The 27,429-nt window shown below is 40.2% G+C and overlaps 1 protein-coding gene across 3 annotated transcripts in view; it reads left to right on the forward strand.

Moving 5' to 3' along the window:
• Positions 1-27,429, forward strand: part of ELMO1 (engulfment and cell motility 1) — a 311,101-nt gene that overhangs the window by 141,936 nt on the left and 141,736 nt on the right. For all 3 annotated transcript variants that reach the window (XM_049816140.1, XM_049816139.1, XM_049816138.1), the window contains exons 15-16: positions 1,568-1,672; positions 14,087-14,195. In XM_049816140.1, the coding sequence (XP_049672097.1) occupies positions 1,568-1,672; positions 14,087-14,195 (214 nt within the window). The remainder of the gene's footprint in view (positions 1-1,567; positions 1,673-14,086; positions 14,196-27,429) is intronic.

The following is a 27,429-nucleotide window of genomic DNA, read 5'->3' on the forward strand; positions in this document are numbered from 1 at the left end:
TTTGAGATGTAGAATGGGATGAAGGAAAGAACTATTCAAGCAACAGTAGGTCAGCCTTTTTATTTCAGTGTCCTGCTTTTATTTTAACATTCTTTCTAAACACCAGCAAAATGAGTGCTAGTATTTTAATAGCTGGAGAAAGGTAGATGGGTCTTGATACTCTCTCTGCTTGCCAGGTATTTGTCCAAGTATACTCTGCCTGTGCTATGCTATAGCATGGGGGTCAAGAGAGTATGTGCAGCCCTATGCTGAAGTTCTACTTGCAAAAGGTATTGTAAAACTGGTGCTGTATGGTTCCTTGTAGGCAGCTTCCCAAGAGCTTTCTCAAGGAAATGGACCTCATGGTAAGGCTAAGCATCAAGTGATGTTCCCCAGGACTTCTGCTTTATGCCCAAAATGAAGGTGGTGTCAGATGTATAGAAGGTCCTGCTAATATACTCATGTTGGGTTTAGGGCAGCTGTGGGAGCTTTTGTGTGTCTGCCAGCCTCAGCCTCTCTTAAAATGCACTTTTGGGAATGCTTGAAAATTGTAGGAAGGGAAGTTTTCTTCTCCAAGAAGCTGAAGTCTGCTGGGCTTGTGACATGCGTGAAGCAGTCTTGTACTGATTTTAAATGTTCTGACTGATAAATATATCGCATCTGGAAGACAGAAGGTGGAGTTGGGGAATTAGCCATTCAGGGCTTCTTTTGTCATTCAGATGAATGTAAAAAAAAAAAAAAAAGTTTAAAAAAGATGAGTTTTTGGAAAACACAACTCAGTAAGCCTTTGTTTTCCTGTCCTAGACTACTACCCTTCTGAAACATCTACTGCATAGATATTTCCATATTAAATCTAGGATTCCATATTGCAAAATGTTTAGCCTGTGATTGTTTTGCTTGTACACCATATCTCCTAAGCCAGAGATATAAAATGAACAAGTTGTGCATGCCATCTTCAAAATCTTTGTCTGCTTTTAAAGTTGCAGCAGTTGTGTTCATGTATAATTTTTGCTTTCCAATACTTCTGATCTTTCATGTGACTATAAATTATTGACTAGCTAAAACCAACCTATCTGTCCTGGTTTTTGACTAGAATAAAGTTAATTTTCTTCATAGTAGCTAGTATGGGGCGATGTTTTGGATTTGTGCTGAAAACGGTGTTGATAACACAGGGATGTTTCAGCTGTGGCTGAGCAGTGCTTGCACAGAGTCAAGGCCTTTTCTGCTTCTCACCCCACCCCACCAGCAAGTAGGCTGGAGGGGGCACAAGGAGTTGGGAGGGGACACAGTTGGGACAGTTGACCCCAACTGACAGACTTGGAGATACGTGCTTCTAAAGCAGTCAGTCTTTGGGAAACTCCATTCCATAGCTACAGAAGGGAATGACTGACATGCCAACCTCAGTGTTTGCATTTGGCTTTAAAGTTCTTTGAGGCTTGGACCATTTCCTTGTTAAGATTTTTCTGCTCAGCAAAAAGAGCTCTGTTACTGGACTTTTTGTCACAGCATGCTAACACAGTGCACTTCACTGGGCAGCTGACAGCTCTTGTAAAGGTGGTAATTGAGTGATCTTGTTATCTTTTTACAGAATCATGTAAACCCAGCAATGGATTTTACGCAGACCCCTCCAGGAATGCTAGCCCTCGACAATATGCTGTACTTTGCTAAACATCACCAGGATGCTTATATACGGGTAAGGCTTCTTCTCGTCTTTGAGATCTGTGGGGTTGCCTGTTCACACACAACAACATAACATAAGTTTGTAAAAGCTTTAGGAGAAAGCTGTACAGCTGTCTAGTCTGTCATTGCCAAGTCAAATATTACAGATATTACTTTTTGCAAATATTACTTTTTGCTTAGGCCTGCAAAGAGGAGGGAGATGAGCTTATGCCTTTTTCAGATGCATGATGGAGGGCGATAAGCTCAGAAATGAGTAAGTGTGCAGAATTCTCTGCCCTGCTCTGTCTACCAAAAACTGTCAGTGTTTTCTGTGGAAAGGAGGCTTTGATGAGCAAATGCTTTGATAAGCGACTGAGTTGGCAATGTCCTGAGAGTTAAGATGCTCCCACTAAAACTACTGCTGTATGTGAGGTAATGCTCGGAGAAAAATAGGTAAAAAGCATCATGATTGACTTGCACGACCCGTTCCTGCCCCCTGCCCACTCCACTTCCTACATTTGTTATTTCAAGGGTAGTTCAAGCAAGTTTTGTGTTGCATCCTTACAAGAAGAGGCACGCAGCTGAATAATACCTGCCTCTGAATAGAACAACTTTTCCTGACCTTTATTGAAATCACATATTTGCCAAGCTTAAACCTAGCAAGCACAGATGGGAGTAGAGGTTAGTCTAGAAAATCAGTCTCTTGAGACAGTAGGGATGGTTTAACTCCCCAAGAAAAAGCACACATGCACGCCAGCTTAAAGAAGGTTGTGTATAGCAAGGAGACAGTAGACACACCAGTCATTTCTACTATAAAGTGAAGAGTGAACTTTTAATTTATCATCTAGTTTTTGCTCAAAGTAGATTAGTGTCAAAGTTCTAATAGGTTTGTAAAGGGTCTGCTGATATCCAGGCCAGGATGATCCAGGGACATAACAGGAGACCACAAGATTGTAAGATCTGCTCTTTAAATATATCTTTCTCCTCAGTCTGCATCTAGCAACAGCTGTTACAAAACAATGTGGTAGCATGCAATACAGCAATATTTATCAACCCCTATAAACCCCTGAAATTAAGGGCTGTTTCACATACAGGGCAATGAGTGTGTTTTCTGGATAAACTATGCTGAATTGTGGTTTTGTTTATAAAACAAGAATTGGTTACTGTTTCTCATTAAAATTTGGTAAGATCTGGACCACTGCTACTTGATAGGCTTCTTTTGAAAATTCTAAATTTAGAGAATATACTTAGTAGGGGTAGCCAGTGCTCCTAGATGAGACATTCATTTATTAAAGAAATCTGAAAGAATTTAAAGAGGACAGATATTCTGTTGAAATAGAGCTTTCATTGACATCTATCAATTTTTTATTTTTCATTTTCATGTTGCAAATGCTGTCTTAAAAATTGGGTTCATTGTAGCATGTAATTAGACGCTCTTTAGAATGGACTTTATTGCTGGCTCAGCTTTGTTTCTATAATGCAGCATTTTTGTTGCTGCATTACTGAGAATTTTTGCTGTTATTTTGGGATGCCAGTTTTTATTCTTGTATGATTCCTGTTAGGAGAGTGTCTGGGTGTCTCATGTATTACCTGCCTGAGAAAGGATACACATACGCTAGAAACGTCACACTGAGGCATGCTCAGATTAAATTGTTTGCCCAAAGCTGCTTTGGGAAATGTTAACGCAGCTTGGGAGTATGTTAGCCTGCCCATCTTTCTTGAGCAGTTCTACTTAGTGCTTATACTAGCATTGCTGGCATGGTAGCTCACTCATCTGCAGTGGTCCACCATGTCATCTTAACAGCATGCTGGACGCCTCCGAGATGAATGGTGTTGTACAACTCCTCTAGTGTTGCTAGTCTTTGATCACAAAAGACCCATATTTTCTGTCTTTTCATCTCCTTGACTTACTAGCTGGTGTACAGTAGTTTCCTGTGGGTCCTGACATGCCCATTTCCTTCTCGTATCTCATTCTATTTCACACCTAACATTACCTTTTCTTCATGGCCTTTGGCTCCCAAAGCTCCCACAACACCAGTTTTCTCTACTTGTACAGCCTGTTGACCTTGATTATTTTTTCAGATATATTTCTACCGCTATGCTGTAACAAAAATTCTCTCTGTGGTGAAGGTTAAGTTTCCACAAGAAATTGTTAACTATACAAATAATACTTGCATACTGAGCAACTTGTTTGACGCCAGCTCTTCTCTTTTTTCATTGTTGATACTAGGAAATATTTTGGTTCCTAGGAGGAGAGATTATTTTCAACTTGGCCCTTTGCGATACAGTTTATTTAACCATGGGTTTAATTCCTAAGGCCCGAAATGAGATAATATGCGTGCTGTGCAGTAATTAAAAATCGAGACTGGAAACCAGAGTTGGTTTGAAACAAACTTGGAAAATATGAAGTTTCTCCTGACAGAATGTGATGTATTAAGCAAAAACACTATCAGGAAGTCGTCATGGTTTCACCGAGTTTATTGGCAGTGCTGCATTTTAATGGACAGCACAAATCACTGCAATCTGTCCTGCCACTTTCTTAGGATGCCCCAGCTGCATGGCCCTTAGGAAGGTATTTTGTATTACTGAAAAAAGTGGATAAGGAGAAGTTAGAAGAGAAGGCAGGCAATTAGTAATCTCTTCCCTTTTTGTTCCTTGTTCTGCCTCTCATAAGTGATTCTGCTTAGAAATAATTTGCATGATAAATGGATTAGTTAGGTGGGAAGGATGTCTGAAACTAAAGTGCCCTTGGGGTGGGGGTGAGGGCGGCAGTAGGGCTTCAAAGACCAGTAGCAAACAAAAGTACTCATAGGAAGAGTAAATACATCTGCAGTGTGTTTGAAGAACATGGGTATGAAGCCAGTGGAGCAGGTGGATAACTCTGCATCTTGAAAGCAGAAGGCATTTCAAGGTGAAAACAGGGGTGTTGCACGGTGAAAGAGGAAACAAAAATGACCAAACTTTGCCTGTTTGATTCTCTTACCTACTTCACCACAATCCATTTCTCATTCACCTTTTTCCTGTTGGATACTTATTCCTGAAATTACAGTAATATGTTTTCTTGACTTGCTGTCTTCCTTCAGATAAACATACTGTTGTTTTTCTTGATTTAGACTTTGAGTTAATTGGTTTTGAATCTCGGGGGGAGGGGGGTGTGGGTTTGTTTGTTTACTATGCAATATGACTGGAGCTTCCAAAAGAAAGAGTGTTAGTGGAGGGGGAAAACCCCCATGTTTTCTTTGATTGTGTAGTATCCTTAGCTATCATTTGGATTTTTAAAAAAGTTTCCTATTGAATTAGTTTCCTGCTGAGTTAGCTTTTCTTTCTCTTTTTTATTAATTATCTGGTGCTATCAGTGACTGCTATGCACTGCATTTTTTTTCATGTTCCACTTCAATAATCAATTGCTATTGTGAGACGGTTTGCTTTTAAAAGGTGATGACATAGTATATGGAATGCATTGATGGAAGTAATGTTGAGTATCTCTGCAAGAAATTTTAAAATTTTTCACAGGAAATAATTGGCAGTTTCCCAAGCTACATAATTATAGGACAGTCAGTGTATAATTAAAGTTAACGGTGAAGAAAATGATTGGAATAAAGCTTTGTGACAGATAATTTTTTTGTTGTTGTTCTTTTGGAGCAGACAAGTCCCCCCTTGGTTCCAATCTGTTCGTTTCCAGAACTATTTCAGCTTCATGTTCTACTAATTTTAAAAATAAAATTATAACTTACCATTTAAAACACTTTATTCAGTGCAGATATCTTGAGATTTTTCTTACTGGTAACTTGTATCAATGTGCCTTCGAAACTTTCCTGAGTGTAAAAAGGGTCTGAGGAAAAACCCTTCCATGGAAATACTATTATGCTACCATTGGTATTAGTATCTCCATTTATTGGTGCTTTGTCATTGATTCGTTTGGGAATTTGTGGTGCAAGACTATTCAGATCCATTTTGTTTTCAAGATACAATGAGGAGAGAGGTATAAATATATGAAACTGAAATATTTTGTATGCATATGTGTGTGAGGGTGTGTATTCATTTGCCTGATTTTGGTTTTTGTACACATGCATTTCAGTGATTGCTAATATTGATGTAAAATAATGATATTTACTTAATTTGGTGTAAAGTGCAAGCTAAAGGAAACAAAATGGAGCACTCCTTTTATTTGTAAACCAAAAAGATAAATTTGATAGTTGTTGTCCTGTGTTTAAATGTGCCATGTTTGTGCCTGGGATGCTTCTGTAGAAACGCTGGCTTTGCAGTTTTGATAAGTTGTCCCTTATATGTGTAGTCAGTGTTCATTCAGGTGTTCTTGATAGCAGGCAGCAAAATCAAAGCTACTGCTCCAGTTGTGGGTGGACTGCCATTCATCTTGGATCTTGGCTAATTTAACAGTGTTTCCTGGCAGAAAAAGAAGATGTCATTGGGTAAACTGAATTTACAGCAACTATGCTTTAGCTTCTAATGCACTACCATTGAAATATTCCCTTATTTTACATTTTCCTCACGGGCATCTAAATATAGTGATAACCTTCATCTGGGAGGGAGTGTAGGATTTTACTTAGAGGTTACTGTATTTCACAGTAAGTCAGTGAAGAGGTCCTATATGACGTTGTCTCTGGTGGGGTCCACATTTCTTATACTAATGAATTTGCTTTTGATGACTGCAGGTTGGTGACTTGTCTATATTTTTTTTCTGTGCTCATGACCAGCCACCAGCCATATTCCAGCAGGTCTCACTGCTTCTTTGGGGTGAGATTCTGCCTTGAGGAGACACATACTGTGTCTCCTTGTTTTGTTTAAGCACAAGAGATTGGTGCGTCAGGCAGAAACTGTAGATAGACTTAGCAGCTCTGTGTCTGAGCACTGGCTGTCCACCTGTTTGGATTCTGCCCAGCTGGCTACCCAAGTTTATGCCCAATTCTTTGCCATTTATTAGGTTAGTAGGTTCTTCATATGTGTAGGGAAAAATAAGCGTTTCTTGGAAAGAGATCATTTTACTGTAGCCTGAAATTCAACTCTCTCATCTGTAGAAGGAAAGGTTTTTCCTTTTTCCCACTGATTTTATCTATTTCATGCAAATATTTGCCAGATATTGAATGTAAAATTTTCAGTATAAAATATTGCCACCAGTGTGGTGGAATACGCGCTGAAAAATTAGGCTTATTAATCTCTTGGTATGATTTATAATTGCTATTACATTTTTGTAAATGATGTGTAAGATATCTAGTGCTATGCTCCTAAATATTCTGTTCTTGTATTTAAAAAAACTTTAACAGTTATTAAAATGTTTGAAATCAAAACAACTTTTGGACCTTGGTTGCGCCAAGCGTTATTTTGATTACCTGAAAATTAAAAATTGAGCTGGTTTAGGGTCAGTAGTAGAAAATCCCCTTTCACCTGCATCTGCTGAGTTGGAAAATCAGTTATTCACACAGCTGTGATGCAGAGGTACATCTTGCCCAGCAGCTACTTGAGTTGCTGCTTTTGGGGAGGTTGAGGAGGGAGTTCTTTTCCTTTTGAAGCTTTCAGAAGTCACAGTGGAGGAGCAGGTGCTGTTTGTGAGTGCCGGTGATGCAGGCAGGAAGATTGCTGGCGTCCTGCAGAGACCTTTCAGAACTTTAATGGGTTGAGTCACAGTCTGTCTGCCGTATACTTTCTAACCCATGCAGTTGTATAGGAGGCTGCCTACACATCCTTTCGCCAGTTCAGAGAGTCCTCCTGATGCCTACTCATTCTAACCTGATCAGATATGAATAGTCCAACATATAATTTCAGCATTTTCTGAAATAAAACTGAGTTTGATTTCTGCCATACCATTTTTTTTTTCCCCAGAAATGATAGGAAAAGGGATGTAATTTATTTCTGTTCTGCTAAAAGTGGAGAGAAAAGTGAGCTTTGTTATATGAGTCTTGTGAAGGAATGCAGTTTTCCACGAGACATAATTGCCTCAGCCCAGTGGGTCCCAGCCTGTTAATGTGTTCTTGTCTTCTCTTTTTTCTCTGCCAGTGTTTCCATTCTCTGTTCTTACCTTCCACTCAGATATCTAATTGTTTTTTCTCCCTGCTTTTTGTTTTTCCCCAAACATCCCTCAATCTCTCTGCTTTCCATAACAACACACTGGAAAGTTGTGTGATTTTTGCCCCACCCCCCCCCCCCCCCCCCCCCCCCCCCCCCGTCACTGATGGCAGAATTGAGGTGGGTCCTCTACAAAGCCTGGAGTAGCTGGTTGCAGTGTAAATGCAGAGTTAAGTTAGTACTGGGTGTTTCTCATGTCAGTGGCTCCTTTCTTCTCCTTCCTCAGTATCTGTAGTAGGTCTCAGCTCTTTTCTCAAATCCTGGCTTAAATTGAAATTCTGACTGATGTAACTGTTGCTTTATTTTAGTTTTGCCATGAGGAATTTCTGTAATGCCTCAGGAATGTGAAGGAAGGCTGAGATAAGGGAGAGAGGAGGCATGGGAAATTGAAAATAAAATAATGAAGATAAAAAGACAAGTTAGAGGAGACAGTGCTGAGTGTAGGATCTTAGCAGAGCACTGATGCTGAAGTTGAGGCAAATGACAAGCTGCCTTAGGAAGAAAGAAAAATTAGTGAAGAGGATGAATGGAAACTGACTCTGTCTGAAGTATACTTCCTTATCCTTCTTGGAAAGCATATTCCTAGGACTTGCTTCCTAGAGTTACTTAAAGCATCTAAATGGAAAGAGAATGGCGAAGCCTACTGTACGTGATAAGGAAGCTTAGGAAAAGGAAAAGCAGCATCAAGAAAAGGAAAAGCATCCCTGCAATATTTGGATGTTAAAGTGCTGCCTGACTTTTTATTTTGGGTCTAAGGAGGTTTTTACCATCTTTACTAACTAGCTCTCTGAACCTCTTGATACTAACCTACAGCAGAGTACTAGAAAACATGGTCTCTATTAATGTAGGATTATTTTAGACAGTATTACAAAAAAGGTCTGGGGAAATGCTCCTTTTTATTAGTGCAGCAATGCTCGTTGAACTGTCTGCTGTGGGATTTATTATAAGTATTGATGCAGCTATAGTGGGTCTAGCCTTGCACTTCTGTATTTACTTCCTAACCATAATGAATCTCTATGCCATTGCCAAGCTCTGCGGTTGGTTCAGGAATCTGAGAATTACATCTGCAGTTGCTATGGGCAGTATACTTTGAGCCAGTTTCAATCTTTAATGTGAGGGATTAAGGAATTGGCTAAGTTGATACTCCTTCCCAGTGAAGGAAGAATATTTCTGTCTGGTGGTTTCATCCTCTTGGATTTTGATGAGGAAGCTTTTGAATATACCTGTCTTCAAAACTTTGCCTTTTGTCAGTCATTAACTCTTAGTTGCAGGTATAAGCTTTGTTATTGAAGCTGATGCAGATTTTTAAGCACGTGGTAGTCAAATGTGGAAAATTCTTAATTTAGTCCTTTGCCTCCCTGAGGATTTGTTTTGTGCTCCTGAAGTAGTGATGGACTCGATGAATAATTCAATGGAAGATCATAAAGGAACACTGCTGTAAAGTTAAAATATTTTGATTTTTTTTTTTCTATTGGAGATTTTGCATTATTCTTCTATGATCTTGGCAGGACACTTGAATTTATTTTATGTTATTGTCCATGCTATTGGTAGGTACCTTGTAAAGGCAGGTAAGCCTTCTTTGGGTGATGCTGAGCACCACTGATTATAACACAAGAAGTAGAAAAGATCTTACAGTTAAAAACAACAATCTAACATATTCTCTAAGGAGGAATAGTCCTTCCTGTATCTCTTTAAATGTTTTGTTGGACAATTGGATGTTGGAGGGTTGCCTTCTGCTTCTTGAAAAGACTTTTGGCTTCAGGAGAAACAGTGTGCTTCAGGCAATTCATATGGCTAAATCCCAGAAGAAATTCACCTCTCACCAGTTGCTGACCAGCACTGCCTGAAGTGTCTCCCTTGGGAAACACGATCAAGCCTTCATTTCTCTTTCTGATCACTCTTGGGTTTTGTTTGGTAATTGGGAAATGTTTCTCTTCCATTTACAGCAGGAATTTGTAAATAAGGGAGGAGAAATATATATAGTAGGTAACTTAAAAATAGTAAAAACCATACAGTTCTGTATGCTGCTACAAATACTGTCAAATTCCTATGCCTTAATAGGCTACAGAGTTTCATCTGTAGAAATGTCAAGAAAATGGATAACACTGGTTTCCTAAAAATTTCACCTCCTTGCATTTTTAAAAACATTTTTAAATCTCTTCCTTTCTCCTCTTCTGCTAGTCAATTAATCTCATTGTTCTTGTGAAACTATTTTGTTCTCATTCTATGCTTATCTCACTTTTTTCCTTGCTTTTTCTGAGCTGCAGTTGATTTGGTTTGTTGTTAGTTTTTAGTTTTTGGTGAGTTTTTTTGTTTGTTTGTTTGTTTTTTTTTTTAAGAACAATCTACTTTTTAAAAGAATCAACTCTCTCTCCTGTCTTGCTCATTTAAGCCTTTTCATCACTCAAACTTTTCCTGGCTGCCCTCTCTTGGAAATTTTCTTTCTCTTTTGTTTTATTTTTCTTGAGATTTTTGTCTGGATTTGTTTTTGCTTTTCCCTAAAGAAAAAAAAAAAAAGTTGTTCTTGAGTGTTACACATCATGGTGGTTTTCTGCTTTGACTGATGGTAATGGGCAGTATTGATCAAAGGAGCAGAGGAAGAGAAGAGGATCTGCAGCATTTAGTACGCCTGTACTGTGAGTTGGTTTTGGCTTTTGTCTGTATAACATCTAGCGTATTAGAAGCTACGTTTCTGTGTTGGACCTTCCCAATTCTGTAGCTCTGCAAGAACTGAAGAAAGGAAAAACTGGCAGAAGTAAATTCCTAATATCAAAGTAAAGGGCAGCCAAGCAGACCAGAGTTGAGGTAGGACTGAAGGAAGATGGAATATGAGCTGGCAGTGTGCCCAGGTGGCCAAGGAGGCCAACAGCATCCTGGCCTGTATCACAAATAGTGTGGCCAGCAGGACTAGGGCAGCGATCATCCCCCTGCACTCAGCACTGCTGAGGCAGCACCTTGAATATGGTGTTCAGTTTTGGGCCCCTCACTACAAGAAAGACAGAGTTGCTGGAGTGTGACTGGAGAAGGGTAACGAAGCTGGTGAAGGGTCTGGAGCACATGAGGAGAGGCCAAGGGAACTGGGGTTGCTTAGTCTGGAGAAAAGGAGGCTGAGGGGAGACCTTATCGCTCTACAACTACCTGAAAGGAGATTGTAGCAAGATGGGTGCTGGTCTCTTTTCCTGAGTAACAGGTGATAGGACAAGAGGGAATGGCCTCAAGTTGTGCCAGGGGAGGTTTAGACTGGCTATTAGGAAAAATTTCTCTACTGAAAGGTATTGGAACAGGTTGTGCAGGGAAGGGGTTGAGTTGCCATCCCTGGAAGTATTTAAAAGATGTGTAGATGCGGCACTTAGGGACGTGGTTTAGTGGTGGACTTGGCAGTGCTAGGTTAACGTTTGGACTCGATGATCTTAAAGGTCTTTTCCAACCTAAATGATTCTATGATGTTGTGATAGAAACATGAATCAAGCCAGTGGCATGCTTTGTAGACGTGCAACAGTATTTTCAGTCTAGAGCTGCTGTGTTATGTTTCTTTCCCTGCTATTGTTTTCACCAGTTAATGAAGTAAACATGTCCATTTGCTGCTTATTTCTCCTCCATAACCAGAGTGATAAGGGGAATAACATTAAAATCATGCCCTTATCAGCTGTATTTATAGCATTATATTTTGGAACAGGATATGAGTTGTGAAGTCGTGAAAAGAGTATTACAAATATAATAATGAATGTTGCAAATCTGTTGCAAAGGCTAGGAATGATTTCTCTTTGGGTATTTATAAGAACCGCTTTTTTTTCTTTCCCTTTTTACCATTCCCGTTTCCTACAGAAGATCCATATCTGCCACATTTGCCTACAGATATTTAGATGTAGTAAAGGGCCTTCCATCTTTCTTTCTTACAGAAATGTAACATCAGCTCTGCCTTATTTTGCACAGCAAATGCTAAAAGATGATGCTTGCAGAGAGTGTGTCTGAGGATCATTTCAAGGCTGCTTTACATATTGATTACTTAAATTGCCATTTAATTTGCTGTATAGCAATACACAGGGCCTTAACTATTTCTCTGGCATTCTTATTGATTGCTGTAATTCTGCCTTACATTATATGCATATATGGTGTCACCATTAAATATTTATGTGCTCATGAAATGTTAATATGTCGTGTTAATGTGAAACTCAACAAAATGCATTTGCCAGAAGCGAGCAGGAATGCTGATCTGAGTGCTTCCCTTCCACTCCCCCTTGCCCTTTCATTTTGCCTCTCCATTGATTTTGTTACCAGTGTTTCTCTCCTGTATCTAAATCTGTGTCAAAGCAGTGCCCTGCTCCAGTATGCAGATTTTATGTTTTATTATGTGAGAGATAAAACACAATAATAATAAAGAAAAGAAGTGATCTCAGGGAGGTGTTGAGACACAGCTTAACATTGCGCTTGTGCTACTCTATCATCATTCCTACATTTGGGTATGGAAATGTAGCACTGTCCTCCATGAAAGAGACTGAAGCAGGATGACTCATCCAGAATGCAAAGTCATATTCTCATGTTCCTTGAACAGTGGCTGCAGCAACGTAAAATAAAAATTGCAGGGGTGTTTCTTTGATTTGGTACAGCTGTTATCCAGAGATGATGTGGAACAATTACACATAATTTAAACCAGAACTTTTAGAAGGAAACATAACTCCTCTTCGCAGACTGGTGAACTTGATTCTGACACTGTCCTGTTGGAAAAGCCCAGTAAAAATTCATAGGATTCAAATGTTTATCATATTCCTAGTGACTTTCTAAGCTTCTGTGGGAAGTCTACGCGATTTAAAAAAAACACCACTACCACTGGAAAACAAAACAAAGTGATCATCCACTCTCATAAAACAGAGAGCAACTTTCCTTTTACAACCCTGGGTGATGGGTTGGGAGTAGAGTATCAGCTAGATGCTGTCCTTTGTACAGTAGGACTAAAATAGATGCTTGGTGAAGAGGCTTCAGCATGGTATGTGAAGCACGTAGCTTTCCTACTTGCTTTTGGGTTTTCACTCTTTTCCCACTTTTACCTTTAACCACTTCACAAAGAAGGCTTCTGCACATAAGAGAGCATGAAACACTCACAGCTAAGATCTGGGGAGGGAGGGAAAGGTTTTGCTGCCATCCAGTGTTGCATAGGTCCTCTCCTCCACCTCTCCTCCTGGTTTTGGGTGACGTTCGAGCCTTGGAGCCTTTTGCAAAGCTTTCTTTTTGACAAAATTGGAAGATTTAAAACAAATGAACAAACTCACTCCAAAATCACAACCAACAGAAAAGCCAAACAAACAAAAACCATGATGAAGATGGGAGCTAAGGAGACAGGAGGAATGCAAAGCAGAGTACTATGTATAAACACCTGTTTGTGAAGAAAATTTAGAGAGCCTCTGAGGTTCTCTGGTGCTTGGCAAGATCTCTTACCTTTGTAATTCATTTTCTTCCTCTGTCTCTCATCCTGAGGCTATGCAGCAGCTGTTCAGGATATGTTTTATTTCTTTTTTTTTTTTTTAAAGTGGCAAAGTTTGTTACTGCAAATCTGTTTTGACCATTTCTTTTTTTTTCCTAGCCCCTATTTTGCTCTCTTTTCAGGCTCACAGCTTCAAGTGAATTCTATAGTATTTTTTGATAAGTCATTTTTTCATCTACAGTGAAATCTCTTGTTTAGTTGTAGTGCTGGGGAAAACTTTATCCCAACTGCATCTGATATGGCAGAACTTAATGGGTGTGAAAATGTGCAAGGAATTCTTTTCTCCCATTTATTTTGCCGTGTCGCTCAGCAGAGAATACAAAGGCTCTCCTTGAGTCATTTTTGCAGCATTTACAGGCTTGATGCAAGAGTGATAGGTCCCTGAAGTGTTTTGCATGCAAGCACAAGTTTCTTCCATAATAGAGAAAATGCACACATTTTCTTCATTTGTGGACTTCAGTTTGATTTTTGACACTTGACTAGCCTGAATCCAGCTATGCAATTTGTGTCCCTCCTTTTTCTTTTTTTTTATAGTTCCTCCTAGGTGTGTTTGTGTCTATAAACTGGCAAATTTGAAATGAAACTATTTCTTTTTCTTTGGCTTCTACTGCACTTTCTCCAAGCCAGAGTGGTACAGAACAGCAACATTGCATAGGAATGGCAAAGCTTCCCAACTGCTCATGGAGCAGCACTGCTTCTGTGTCGCTGACTGCCTCAGACATAGGTAATTTAGCTGGGGGGAATGCTAAGGTTTGTGAAAACGGAGCCTCCCTGTACAGTTTTCCTGAATTGAGCCTGGTATATCTTGTAAATGTCGGATGTGGAGGACAGTACTTTAACTCATGGGTTCTTCAAACTGATTATTTTCCATCTTGATTACTCCTTCAGATTGTGCTGGAGAACAGCAGTCGAGAAGACAAGCATGAGTGCCCGTTTGGCCGAAGTAGCATTGAGCTGACAAAGATGCTGTGCGAAATACTGAAAGTAGGAGAGCTACGTAAGTTGACCTGTTTGTTTGACCTCTAAGAACCACAGAGTGAGTGCAGTGATACCCAAAGTTTATTTCAATGCAAGAATTTCCTTCTGAGAATCGTTTCTCAGTATAGTTACATATTGAACACTGGCACTCAAAATAGCTATGTCTATTTTTCTGTGTCTTACTAGTTCATGGGCATACCAGGGATGAGGGTGGAATAGCGGAAATGGGCAATGAGTCTTTGAATCTCTTCTATATGAAGCAGGGCAGTTGTATCATTTTTAGAGGGGCAGTTCATTTCCCATTGGGTGCTTTGGTGTAGGAGACTTCATGGTCTTACCATTCCACAGGCTTGTCCACAGGTTGGTTTTATATGAGTATTATAGTCATTCTTTGTGGGATTGCTCATCTGAACTGACACATCCCATTTTCTATTAGATATCTAAAGCTCTATCTCAATACTAGATTACTCTAGCCGTGTGATATGAAATACTGTATTTTAATGCAGAGCAAACACGCTGTCTTTTGGCTTCAATTACAGTCCCTTGACAAATTGTTAGATACTATCAAACAGAAGAGTGTCTGTATCTTCATTAGTCTAGAGTGTTGGTGTTTGACTCTATCAGTATATATAAACTTCAGTTACTCATCAATAATGTTATGGATCCAGCTGCAGTCTGGTTTGGCAAGCACTACCTCAAGCTTCATTTTCTTGTTGCACAAGCAGGGGGCATAACTGAGATGCTTTGTTTCTTTCAGAGACATTTTTTTCCCTAATAAAGATTTTTCTTTTACCTTTACACCTAAGTCCATGAAATGTAATGAGAGAAGAGCAATGTAAAAGGCAGCAAGAAAGCCTGTAGGTATCATTGCTTCTTGTTCCTACTAGCTCTGCAACAGACATCAAAACCTCTGTTTTAAAAGTATGATTTGGCTGTTAATGCATCTGAAGCTTTTAAATGCAGTGTCTTGAGAGAATTCATTGACCAAAGGAAAAATCTATCTCTGTGCAATGAGTCAAGATAAAACCTGTGCTTGCAGCTTCCAAATTGTCAGTCCATATTTGACAGACCCAGATAAATGATGCAACATTTACTCTTGAATACCATCCTAAGTAAAACAGAGTTATTTAAGGAGCGCATTCACTATGTCTGTAAATAAACAGCTTAGCAACTATTTTAGATGTATGGCAATGGTAATGTGTTGTGTAAGGTTCAGACTGTAGCAGATGTGTCTCCCTTAACATAACCTTACTACTGCAGTTGAGGTGTCTAATGCCCAATCATGCATGGTAGGTCTGTCTGAATTTTTCTGCCGGTAAATGTAGGAGGGACATATTATCTCAACAAAGCAGTAAGCCAACTTGAATTAAGTGCTAAAGATCAATTTTATTTTTACGAAGGCACAGAAAAATATCTGAAATCCAAAATAATGGCTTTGTACCTGGTATTTTTGTGTATGTCCTGTCACTCCACGGGACTTGCACTGCACTTTGCTGCTAAGAAAGATGATTGATCTAGAGGTTAGCCAGGTGTCTCAGAGTTCTTCCTTGCTGTGTCATAAGAAGGCATTCAATAAATAAACCTCTTTTTTCCCACAGACGTGTTTGTTGTCCACATGCAGGGGGCTATTAGTATGTAGATAATTTGCCATGTATGGTACTGTTTGGTCCAGTTGTTTCTAAGGGCAACCAAGTTGGTGAGGGACCTGGAGCACAAGTCTTAGGAGCGGCTGAGGGAACTGGGGTTGTTTAGCCTGGAGAAAAGGAGGCTGAGGGGAGACCTTATTGCTCTCTACAACTACCTGGAAGGAGGTTGTCATGAGGTGGGTGCTGGTCTCTTCTGTCAGGTGGCTGGCGACAGAACAAGAGGGAATGGCCTCAAGTTGTGCCAGGGGAGGTTTAGATTGGATATTAGGAAAAACTTCTTTACTGAAAGGGTTGTCAGGCATTGGAACAGGCTGCCCAGGGAAGCGGTTGAGTCACCATCCCTGGAGGTATTAAAAAAGCATATAGACAAGGCACTTCAGGACATGGTTTAGTGGGCATGGTTGACGGTTGGACTCGATGATCTTGAAGTTCTTTTCCAACCTAAATGATTCTATGATTCTAACTTCTGCAGATGGCTTCTTCCATGTTTTAACTTTTTCATTATCTGGTCTTTTAAAGTGGGGACTGAAGAGGATTTAGAATGGTGGCTCAGTTACCATATGAAGAAAAATATGAAAGGAAAGCTATTTTTGCTATCTTAGTTTTAGGAAGAAAATGATTTTGTCAGTTTTTTTAATTTGTTTTCTGGGTGTGTTTTTTTGTTGGTTGGTTGTTTTTTGTTTGTTTTTTGTTAGAGTAGCTCTATGGTTTGGAAGTATCGGGTTAGAAAAAAACCTGAAGAATTCCCCAAGGATAGCTCTGACTAAGGAATGGTACCTGTTAATGTTCTGAAGCCACTTGCTTTGATGTTATCGAAGTGCTGGTTTGCAGCAGGCTCCCGCGGTGTTCTTTCATAAGTGCGTGGTGTTGCACAGGGAAGATCTGATGCCGAGAAGAGCACTGGTGCTTCTGTTGATAGAAACCAGATGTAGCACGACTGACTTCTGCAAAGTCATGCTAATCTACACCCACAGAGCATCTGTCTCTGCATGCGACAATAAGGTTGCGTCGTAGCCTTATATTCACAGGGGACAGAGCTAAGGTTACCTCTAGCTCATATTGACGATTCACCTGTTCCCCAGTAAGTTTCCTTAATGGTTTTGTTTATGTGGAACTCTAGTTGTCATTTAAAAAGGCTATAATAAAATATACCTTTAAAACAATGTACAGAAACCAGATTTCTTGAAAATAGCTGTCGCAGATGTGCATCTTAAATGACCTGTGATCAGCAGTATATTTTGTTGAGATGTGCAAACTAGAACTGACATGTTAGGAGAATGTATATTCAGGTTTATTCTTCACTTGAAAATAAATACTGTATTGCTGAATAGGATTGGACATCTTAAAATCAGTAGTTACAGCTTAGGGCAAAGGTGTCCCTGGTAGTTTGTATGTGATAGGTTTCAAAATATGGTTTTAGGCTGCCAGTGTTTCTTTAGAAATTCAAAACTTGTCATTATGGCATTGGAACACAGAACTTTTTTCCTAACAGTTTCTGAATTGTATAATTTAAAAGCCACAATAAATGACCTTTTGCTCATGAAATATTCAGCAGTAGAAACTTTCTTAAAGTGCAGAGTAGATAAAAGCTGCTAGACTGTCCATTATTTATGAAGAGCACTTTAATGCTGATTATATTCCCCCTGCTCCACTGTATTAAATACCTTCAGGCAACAAGAAGACATTTTACCATTTCTTTTTGGTCCTTTCAAGCACGCATTCAACCCTGCAAGGACTTGCAAGAAAGTGTTAAGGGCATGCTGCCTCTTCTGCTTTTCTATTTCCCCAAATCTAGGTATTGGACTTCTTAATTCTTTGACTTTGGTTCCAAACTGTTCATGGCTTGGAAATTCATCTCTTCTTCAGCAAAATATTTAAATGTATGTTTAAAGCTTGTCTAAGTAAAGAAAGCTCAAGTGCAAGCTGTGAGTTGAGCATATGGTGACTGCTTTACAGAGGTGGACTTGCAGAGTAGAGGAGCTAAAACTTAAGAGAAAGGTTGGTGTAGTGTTTAAGTAACATGGAAGTTAGAAGGAAACATGTCCATAAGCCTGTTCAATGAAATATCTGAATCAGGAAAGAGTGAGATATTTGACTATGAATCTTTTAATCTTGTGCTACTGTTGCTGTTAAAAAGGCATTGAAGAGAATGGCTTTCCTGAGTACTTGCCAAGGCACTCATCTTGGCAAACATGATGATAATTCTGATTTCTTCAATAAGAGCTTTCTTTGTATATCTTGGCTAACAAGATGATTTGCTTCTCATCCTCTGTGTCTTGGAGTTGACATCAGACAGTACCGCTGTTACCCAGTGGTCAGTCCTCCTCCCCCTGTAAGGTAAGGCACTTTGACACTCCACATCGCTGCCACACTGACAAGTTTACAAATAGCAGAAAAGATCAGGCGATTCATATTTCCTCCGTAGTAGCTATGAAAGCTAAGGTAACCTCCATCTTCCCTCTTCTTCCTTCAGGTTTCAGTACATGACTGTTGTGGTTTAACCCCAGCCAGCAACTAAGCATCACGTAGCCGCTCACTCAGTCGTCCCCCTGCCAGTGGGATGGGGGAGAAAATCGGGAAAAGAAGTAAAACTCGTGGGTTGAGATGAGAAGGGTTTAATAGAACAGAAAAGAAGAAACTAATAATGATAATGATAACACTAATAAAATGACAACAGTAGTACTAAAAGGATTGGAACGTACAAATGATGCACAGTGCAATTGCTCACCACCCGCCGATCGACACCCAGCTAGTCCCCAAGTGGTGACCCCCCCCCCCCCCCCCCCCCAGTTCCTATACTAAATGGGACGTCCTGTGGTATGGAATACCCTGTTGGCCAGTTTGGGTCAGGTGCCCTGGCTCTGTCCTGTGCCAACTTCTTGTGCCCCTCCAGCTTTCTCGCTGGCTGGGCATGAGAACCTGAAAAATTCTTGACTTTAGTCTAAACACTACTGAGCAACAACTGAAAACATCAGTGTGTTATCAACATTCTTCTCATACTGAACCCAAAACATAGCACTGTACCAGCTACTAGGAAGACAGTTAACTCTATTCCAGCTGAAACCAGGACAATGACATAAACACTCAGCAGAGAAGGAATACCCATGTTAACAGACTCCTGGCTTTGTTGGGAGGTGGTAACATTGCAGATAAATATGAAAATTAAAAACAAGATCCAAAAGGCCTTCCAGAATGAGAGGTAGTAAATTTAATGGGAGATTTGGAGTTCATTAAAACTGAGTATTTGTCATAAATAAGAATTCGAGCTCAGCGTTTTGCATAAGTAGCCTTAATCCTCTCAGATCTGTGCCTACAGTGCCCAGTTCTCTGTACCTGTGCTCAGCATGTGGCACTGTTCCTACCCTCAAACCCCCTTCAAACTCTCATTCGTGGTAGAAAGTGATACTTGACTGTGTTACCTGATTTATGCAGAACTGGTACAGCTTCCCAGGCTTGTTGCCTTATTTCCCTACAGGTTAAACTGAAATTGGTTACTGTTGAAGCTGGTGAAGAGGCTTGTAGCTGATAGAGGAATGATAAATTAATGCTGTGTGCACTGAGGAAAGACAGTGCTACCAACGGAGGAGTAGTCTGAAGATGTTCATCAGCCAATATAATTGCATGTCTGAAGTTATAATCAAGGCTTGTCAGATTTCAAGTATTTTTCACTGTATTTTTGAGCAGGACACAGATGTTCAACTGCCAATGTTCATATTTGATTGTTTTGATGGGTAGTGTTCAGAGGCTTTTGCAAAAATCTGCACTCAAGCTTTATGACAGACCACAGGGGTATATGCCACATGTCATATACCTGGATTGTCCTAAAGCTTCTATCAGATAAACAAATTCTTCACTGGGTTTTCTTGCTTTTCTGTCGTGGGGAATTTAATTGTCACAGGGTTTTGTTAGACTTCATTAGTTTACAGGATTTTTTGCCTTGAAAGAGAAAATCTAAATGCCAATGTATTCTAATGCCCTTGATGCTGTTTACACATGTTCTTGTTATAAATTTCTCATTGCAATTACTGCCCAGGTTGCAGAATTGAAGTGGTCTAGAAATTCTTACATTATTGTCCCTTTATCAAATAGAATGTGCTAGGCATTAGAATGTATACAGTGATATTCATGGTTGTGCCTGCTGAGATGAAGGTAATCAAATCTCATGCTTCAAGGAGTAAGCTGATTGCTGCAAGGGTCAGAAAGCACTTTTTTGTCTTTGCACAATTTTTCCTCTGCATTGCACGATCCATAGCGTGCAGTGTAGTTTGTGTCTGTTGGTCTTTCCCTGAAAGCATATTGGTTGCTGCAGGGTCAGCATTCCAGACCTGAGGGCTCGCCCCGTTTGATTTTTCTTTTGCTACAGCAAATCCAATATTTTTATAACTGAGTGTCATATTTTAAATTTTTTCCCCCTTGCTTGACAGCGAATTGCCTTTTCACCCTCCTCTTCCTCCTCCTTCTCTTAAATTAAAATAGAATAAAGCCCCAGAAATAGTAAATAAAATTAGTTAAGGGAATTTTTACTGTTCTCACATTTCTTTTGCAATTGCATTTTCTGGAAGCTGAAGCATTTTACGAGCCAGGAAATGTTTGTTAGGAAGTTGAAAAACTTTTCTGGCCAAAAAGGTATTTAGTGAAAGGTAGCAATTTTCTGTTTCATCCTGAACTTTCATCCTAGCTTTAGAATGTAATAAAATAACTAAAAAGAAATTCTAACCTCCTTTGTCTTATTTTTTTACTGCATTCATTCTTACATATCCACTTTTTTATCTTCTCGCCCAAACCATCACCACACCAGGTAACTCCCATTCACAGCAAAAATTAAGCAGATCTTGAATGAAGGCTAGAAGATAAGCAGCATTTGAAAACAATTTCGGTAGTAGTGAACGGAGGAAAAAAATGCCTAACTTAATCCATATTGATCTTGAGTTTTAAAAGTTCCTTTAGAAACATTCCTAGCAAAGTAGCCATTCCTGACTATAGGGATATTAAATACGCTTGTCCTTGATGCAAAGCTAGTAACTTCCTGAGTGGTCTGAATTGTACTGTTCTTTTGTATGATAGCAGAATCTTAATTTATCAGAAAGTCTTCTCTTTCTGTTTGCTGGCACAGTTTTGCAGGAGAGGCAGAATGAAACTCTCTTTTTCTAGAGAGATATTAATTTCTTTGCAATTAACCTCTTCTTGCTCTAAAAAGTCTTAGTCTCTTCAGGCTTATGGTAAACTGTGAAGTCTGTACAAAATATCTACTGTAATCTGGGAGAATATGAGCAAGGGACCTGCAGACACAAAAAGATGTTTCATTGTTACCTCTGAGTGACAGTGAGACAGATTTTGGAATGTTACTTTCTACACATGGTATTGTTGGCTTCAAAATTGATACAATGTTGACTTCTGTGTCAGTTAGCTGGACACCCTGGTCTATCTAATATCCTCCTGTGTTTTTTCCTGTTGTCTACAGCCATATGTCTGCTCTTTGATCTCTTTGGAGCCGGGATCATAACTTGTTTTGTATGGGCAAAGTGCTTAATCTTACTGTGTCCTGGGTGAAGAATTATTTAGCTTCTTTAAAATTACATTTACTCAATTTTCAATATTATTAATAATAATAAAAAGCATGAGGTATGTGTGTGAACTCAAAAAACACTTAAGGGCAAGGAAGAGATGTGGATGTAAGGGATTATTTTAGAAATTGATTAATGTATCCAAATGACAACAAAGAGGTAACTTGATTCAGTGTGAAGAGCTCTTTCATCTGGTAATGAAAGGGATAGGAAGAATCAAGACCTGGAAGTTAAAACCTGTTAAATTCAAACTGGGAGTAAGTTATAAGCATTAGCTGTGAGGGTGCTGAATGAGAGTACTAGCAGAACAGAAAGCTGAAGAATGATGAGAGGAGAAAAAAAAAAATTCTTGATGTTGATTTCCTGAGATTACTGGAAGCTATGGGTTTGGCAAATTTGATGGCATGGTAGAATAATAGCTGTAACTTGTTTCAGTATGGTTACTGTAACCCAATTCTAGGATTTTAAAGTCTTTTTTTTTTTTTTTTTTTTTTTTTTTAATGGACTATAATAGATTATGTAGTAACTTAAAAGTCTGGGCAGATGTGACAGTAAACAAGAAATATTAAAATATTTTGGATTATTACCATAGGAAAAAGTATAGATAAAATAAAATCTGCAAAATATCTCCCATTTTGAAAACTCTGTATCTCTTCTGATCTTGGAGAACTTTGTTAGCTATTCATTCTGTGTTCCACGGCACTTCTTGGTTTCCCAAGAAGATATAAGTGAACACTGAAAAATACAACAACAAACTTCCCTCTTGCACTGCCAAACATTGGAACAGACTGCCCAGGGAAGGGGTTGAGTTGCCATCCCTGGAAGTATTTAAAAGACATGTAGATGTGGCATTCTAGGGACATGGTTTAGTGGTGGACTTGGCAGCGCTAGGTTTACAGTTGGACTCAGTGATCTTAAGGGTCTTTTCCAACCTTTATGATTCTGTGGTTCTAATGATGCCTGCCTTGAAGGAACAAACAGCAGGCAAAATCTTATAAACAAAATGCAGGCTTTTGAAGTTCACTTGCAAACCTGCAAAAAGAAGGAGCGTCAGACAGCTGAGATGTAGCCAAATGTTTGTTGCTTATCTGGAACAATTTCTGTATGTTTTAAGGGTTGGTCGTTGTTCAGGGACAGTTTAATGCTGAGCAGATTGAAATTAAGAGGAAAATCATCTTGGAATCCATTCTGGACCTCCTTATTTCACTTTGTGTTAATATTTTATAAATACAGATATATTTAAAGTAGCCAAAGTCTCTTGTATTTTGCAGCAAGCTGTGCTTCAAATCTGAATAAGCCCTTATGGTTCCACAGCACTACTGTGCAGCAGACTGGAAATTTTGCAGCTGCTTCTTTTAAGAGGCATGTAGTTGCTTAATGAATTGTACACAGAATTGAACAATGTATAAAAGCCCAGTGTTGTTTTAATGACAACTTTAGGTGTATTTTAATGTTGCTTTGTATATTCCAGAAATGTTTGTGTTGGCAAAGCTAAAGGATTTTCAGGGTGGAAGAAAGACATGTTGCAGGTGAAGAGGTGCTTTTGGGGTTTTGGTATCTGGAAAAGACAGACTGGTTTGGGGGTTCGAGGGCAATTGCATTAGCAAGATGCCTGCTGAAATGAGAACAGCATTAACTGCTAATTCCTGTAGTTCCTGAGACAAGGCTGTACTTGCAAAATGTGTGGGATTCTGGGAAACACTTGAAACACTTGCAAAGAATACCCACTTTCTTGAGCGGTTGAATATCCTTGTAACAACCCTCTACTGAATTGGCTCTGAGGTAGTAAATGTACTGCTAATTGTCCTACGTCGTCCCAGCACATGAAGTTTCATGGATGCTTGCAAGGCACTGGAAGCACTTCTGGATTGCTATTGACTGTGTAGTCATGTCCTCGGTCAGAAAGCTTTACTCTCTCAGACTTTTTAGCTTTGTTTATTTTAAGTAAAATAAGTACCTTTTAAAAATTTGGATCTGTGAGGGGAGCTTCTGAGCTTCAAAAGTATTTAAATTCAAGTTACCAGGCTTCTGAGAGACATCAGGCAGAATGCCCTGACACAGTACTAACCAGGGGTAAGGCAGGCACTGAGTACAGCTTAGCTGCATCTACCTGTAGCTTTTTCTCTGGTTAACACATGCTGCTTCTCCAGCCATGCACTGTGCATTGTAAACACTCTGTGTTTATTCAGGGAGCCACAAGGCTTCCTTCTGTTGCTTGGTGGACCAAACAGATGAATACAGCTGTTGTCAGGAAAAACACCAGAGCAGGGAGTAGTTAACTTTCATCATAAAATCGTAACTTTTGTCATATAATTTTGGCATCACCCGATACTGTGGAAAGCTACTTTAAATTGACTGATCATGTACCACTTGAAACTGGTGGAAGAACTGTTTTCATGGAGAGGTTACATGTGGTCATCGATCATTCCTGATCAATTACAAAGGGCATGTCCTTGATTTATTTTTTTGCAAGAGTGTCTTCTCAAAGAGTTGATCAAAACAACAATGAAAACGGAGTAATGAGAGCCTGAGTACTTAATATATTTTCTTTAAATTATTTGTTAGTAACTAGCTGTGTTTAATTGTAAAACATGATCAAACTGCCCTTAATGTACTTTGTTGTAAATCTTTACCAGTCGAGCTCTGTCTTTGCAAGTAAAAACAACAGTAATGGTGAGTAACGTGAAGGAGACACAGGTTTTTAACATTGGGTTACTGATGTTATGTACATGTTGAAATACCGTACATTTGTAGAATGGTTTGGGTTGGAAGGGACCTGAAAGATCATCTAGTTCCAACCCCCCTGCCATGGGCAGGGACACCTTCCACTAGAGCAGGTTGCTCAAAGCCCCATCCAACCTGGCCTTGAACATTGCCAAGGATGGGGCATCCACAACCTCTCTGGGCAACCTGTTCCAGTGCCTCACCACCCTCACAGTGAAGAACTTCCTCCTTACATCTAATCTAAATCTACCCTTTTCCAGTTTAAAGCCATTACCCCTTGTCCCATCACTACATGTCCTTGTAAAAAGTCCCTCTCTGGCTTTCCTGTAGGCCCCCTTTAAGTACTGGAAGGCTGCTATCGGGTCTCCCTGGAGCCTTCTGTTCTCCAGGCTGAACAACCCCAACTCTCTCAGCCTTTCTTCATAGGAGAGGTGCTCCAGTCCTCTGATCACCTTCGTGGCCCTCCTCTGGACTCGCTCCAACAGGTCCATGTTGTTCTTATGTTGGGGACCCCAAAGCTGAATGCAGTACTGCAGGTGGGGTCTCATGAGAGTGGAGTAGAGGGGGAGAATCCTCTCCCTCGACCTGCTGGTCACGCTTCTCTTGATGCAGCACAGGATACAGTTGGGCTTCTGGACTGCAAGCGTACATTGCGGGTCATGTTGAGCTTCTTGTCAACCAACACCCCCAAGTCCTTCTCCTCAGGGCTGCTCTCAGTCCATTCTCGGCCCAGCCTGTATTTGTGCTTGGGGTTGTCCTGACCCATGTGCAGGATCTTGTGTTTGTCCTTGTTGAACTTTATGAGGTTCACATGGGCCCAAGTCTCAAGCCTGTCAATGTCCCTCTGAATGGCATCCCTTCTCTCCAGCGTGTAGACCATACCACATAGCTTGGTGTCAGCAGCAAACTTGCTGAGGGTGCACTCAATCCCACTAGTCCATGTCACTGACAAAGACATTAAACAGTGCCGGTCCCAATACCGACCCCTGAGGAGCAGCACTCATCAATTGTCTCCACTCAGACATCGAGCTCGTTGACCACACCTCTTTGAGTGTGACCAGCCAGCTAATTCCTTATCCACCGAGTGGTCCATCCATCAAATCTATGTCTCTCCAATTTAGAGACAAAGATGTCGTGCGGGACAGCGTCACATGCTTTGCACAAGTCCAGGTAGGTGGTGTCAGTTGTTCTTCCCTTATCCACCAACACTGTAACCCTGTTATAGAAGGCCACCAGATTCGTCAGGCACAATTTGCCCTTAGTGAAGGCATGTTGGCTTTCGCCAGTCACCTCCCTATTTTCCATGTGCCTTAGCATAGTTTCCAGGAGGATCTGCTCCATGATCTTGCTGGGCACAGAGGGGAGACTGACTGGCCTGTAGTTCCCCAGGTCTTCCTTTTTTCCTTTTTTAAAAATGGGGGTTACGTTTCCTCTTTTCCAGTCAGTGGGAACTTCCCCAAACTGCCACGACTTCTCAAATATGACGGATAGCGGCTTAGCCACTTCATCCGCCAGGTCCCTCAGGACCCGCAGATGCATCTCGTCAGGTCCCATGCATGGACTTATGCACCTTCAGGTTCCTTAGATGGTCTCGCACCAGATCTTCCCCTACAGTGGGTGGCTCTTCATTTTCCCAGTCCCTGCCTTTGCCTTCTGCAACTTGGGCAGTGTGGCTGGAGCACTTGCCAGTGAAGACCGAGGCAAAAAAGTCGTGGAGTACCTCAGCCTTCTCCATACGCCGGGTAACCAGGTCTCCCGTTTCCTTCCAGAGAGGGCCCACATTTTCCCTAGTCTTCCTTTTATCACTGATGCACCTATAGAAGCTTTTTTTTGTTGCCCTTGACATCCCTGGTCAGATTTAATTCGATCAGGGCTTTAGCTTTCCTAACCTGATTCCTGGCTGCTCAAACAATTTCTCTGTATTCCTCCCAGGCTACCTGTCCTTGCTTCTACCCTCTGTAGGCTTCCTTTCTGTGTTTGAGTTTGTCCAGGAGCATCTTGTTCATCCATGCAGGCCTCCTGGTGTTTTTGCCTGACTTCCATCCATTGCTTTCATTTCTGTTGAAATGCTTGCTAATGAAAAGCTTAAGAAAATTAGCTTCTAACAATTAGACTTCACTTGCCCTTCTTGAAGAAGCGTAGATTAGCAGGAACTGTGACAGGAGAAAGCTGTAGACCCTCAGGCCTTTTACAGACCTTAGCGATGTTCACTTTCAGTGAGAGTTTTTTAACAGTGCTGGCTAAGTAAAATAAAAACAGGAGTCTGTGGGGTTATATTTTGCTCTGTTCCATGAAGAAGGGTTCAAAAAGTCAGTACAGTCACTCCTGAAACTGCCCTCTCACCTTTACTTCTTTACTCCATTTGTGGCATTCTCTATTCCTGGATTAGCAGAAACTTTGCATAAATGTTTAAATGTCACGAATGCATTTTCATGGTTTATTTATTTATATGTTACAAAGAATTCCATTTCTTGTTTCATAACGTTTCTGGTCTCTTTGTGCTGAAGTTTAACCATGGGTATCTTTTGTGAATTGAAGAATAACTTTAGTGTAACTTTTAAATATAAATCTTTAATCGCTGTGAGTAAGGGAGAGGGAGGGGGATTCTTAATTTTGGGAGAGGAATTCCAAATAGTCTGGAGAATTGGCTTATGGCATTAAAACAACTGTAAATGTGATGTAGTGTCATGGGGTGGAGTCAGGAGGTGAAATTGTGACCTCCTAGGAAACTTTGCATTAGGATATCACATCCCTTCTGTAAGGCATCGGGAATGTAGTCGTTGGCATGCCTGGCCCATTTTTTAGCTAGCATAGCTAGACTTTCCATTTTGTTATTTCATGACAGTTTTGAAAGAAGATGGCCCTGGTTCTTCTCAAGGGCACACAATTCCTGTCACGTTTCTTTTCCTCAGTGTGTCAGGAGGTCCATATGTGCTCTCAGGACACCTCTTGCAAACAGCAGAGTCTCCTGGAATTCCTGCTTACCAGGTTTTGGACAAATTAGAGCTGCACTCTTTGTACACACTAGTTGTGTGCCTGTATATGCTGATAAGTCATTAGAGGAATATAATTACATGCTGCCTACTCCAGGAGCTTGTCACAGTAGGAGTTTATTAATAGGGAGGCACGTATGCATGCGTGCACCCATACAGACTCTTGGTCTTTGTCTTTGAAGCCAGATTGTTGTATTAATTTAGGCTCCCATAATTTTTTATTTCATGTACTGGCGATATTGGAACAAAATGGAGCTCTCTATGAAGAATTATTAGATATGTAAATGCTTTCTGACAGAAGAGTTGTTAGCTGCCCCTAAACACCT

This window comes from Accipiter gentilis, chromosome 14, assembly GCF_929443795.1.
Source record: "Accipiter gentilis chromosome 14, bAccGen1.1, whole genome shotgun sequence".
NCBI lineage: Eukaryota > Metazoa > Chordata > Aves > Accipitriformes > Accipitridae > Astur > Astur gentilis.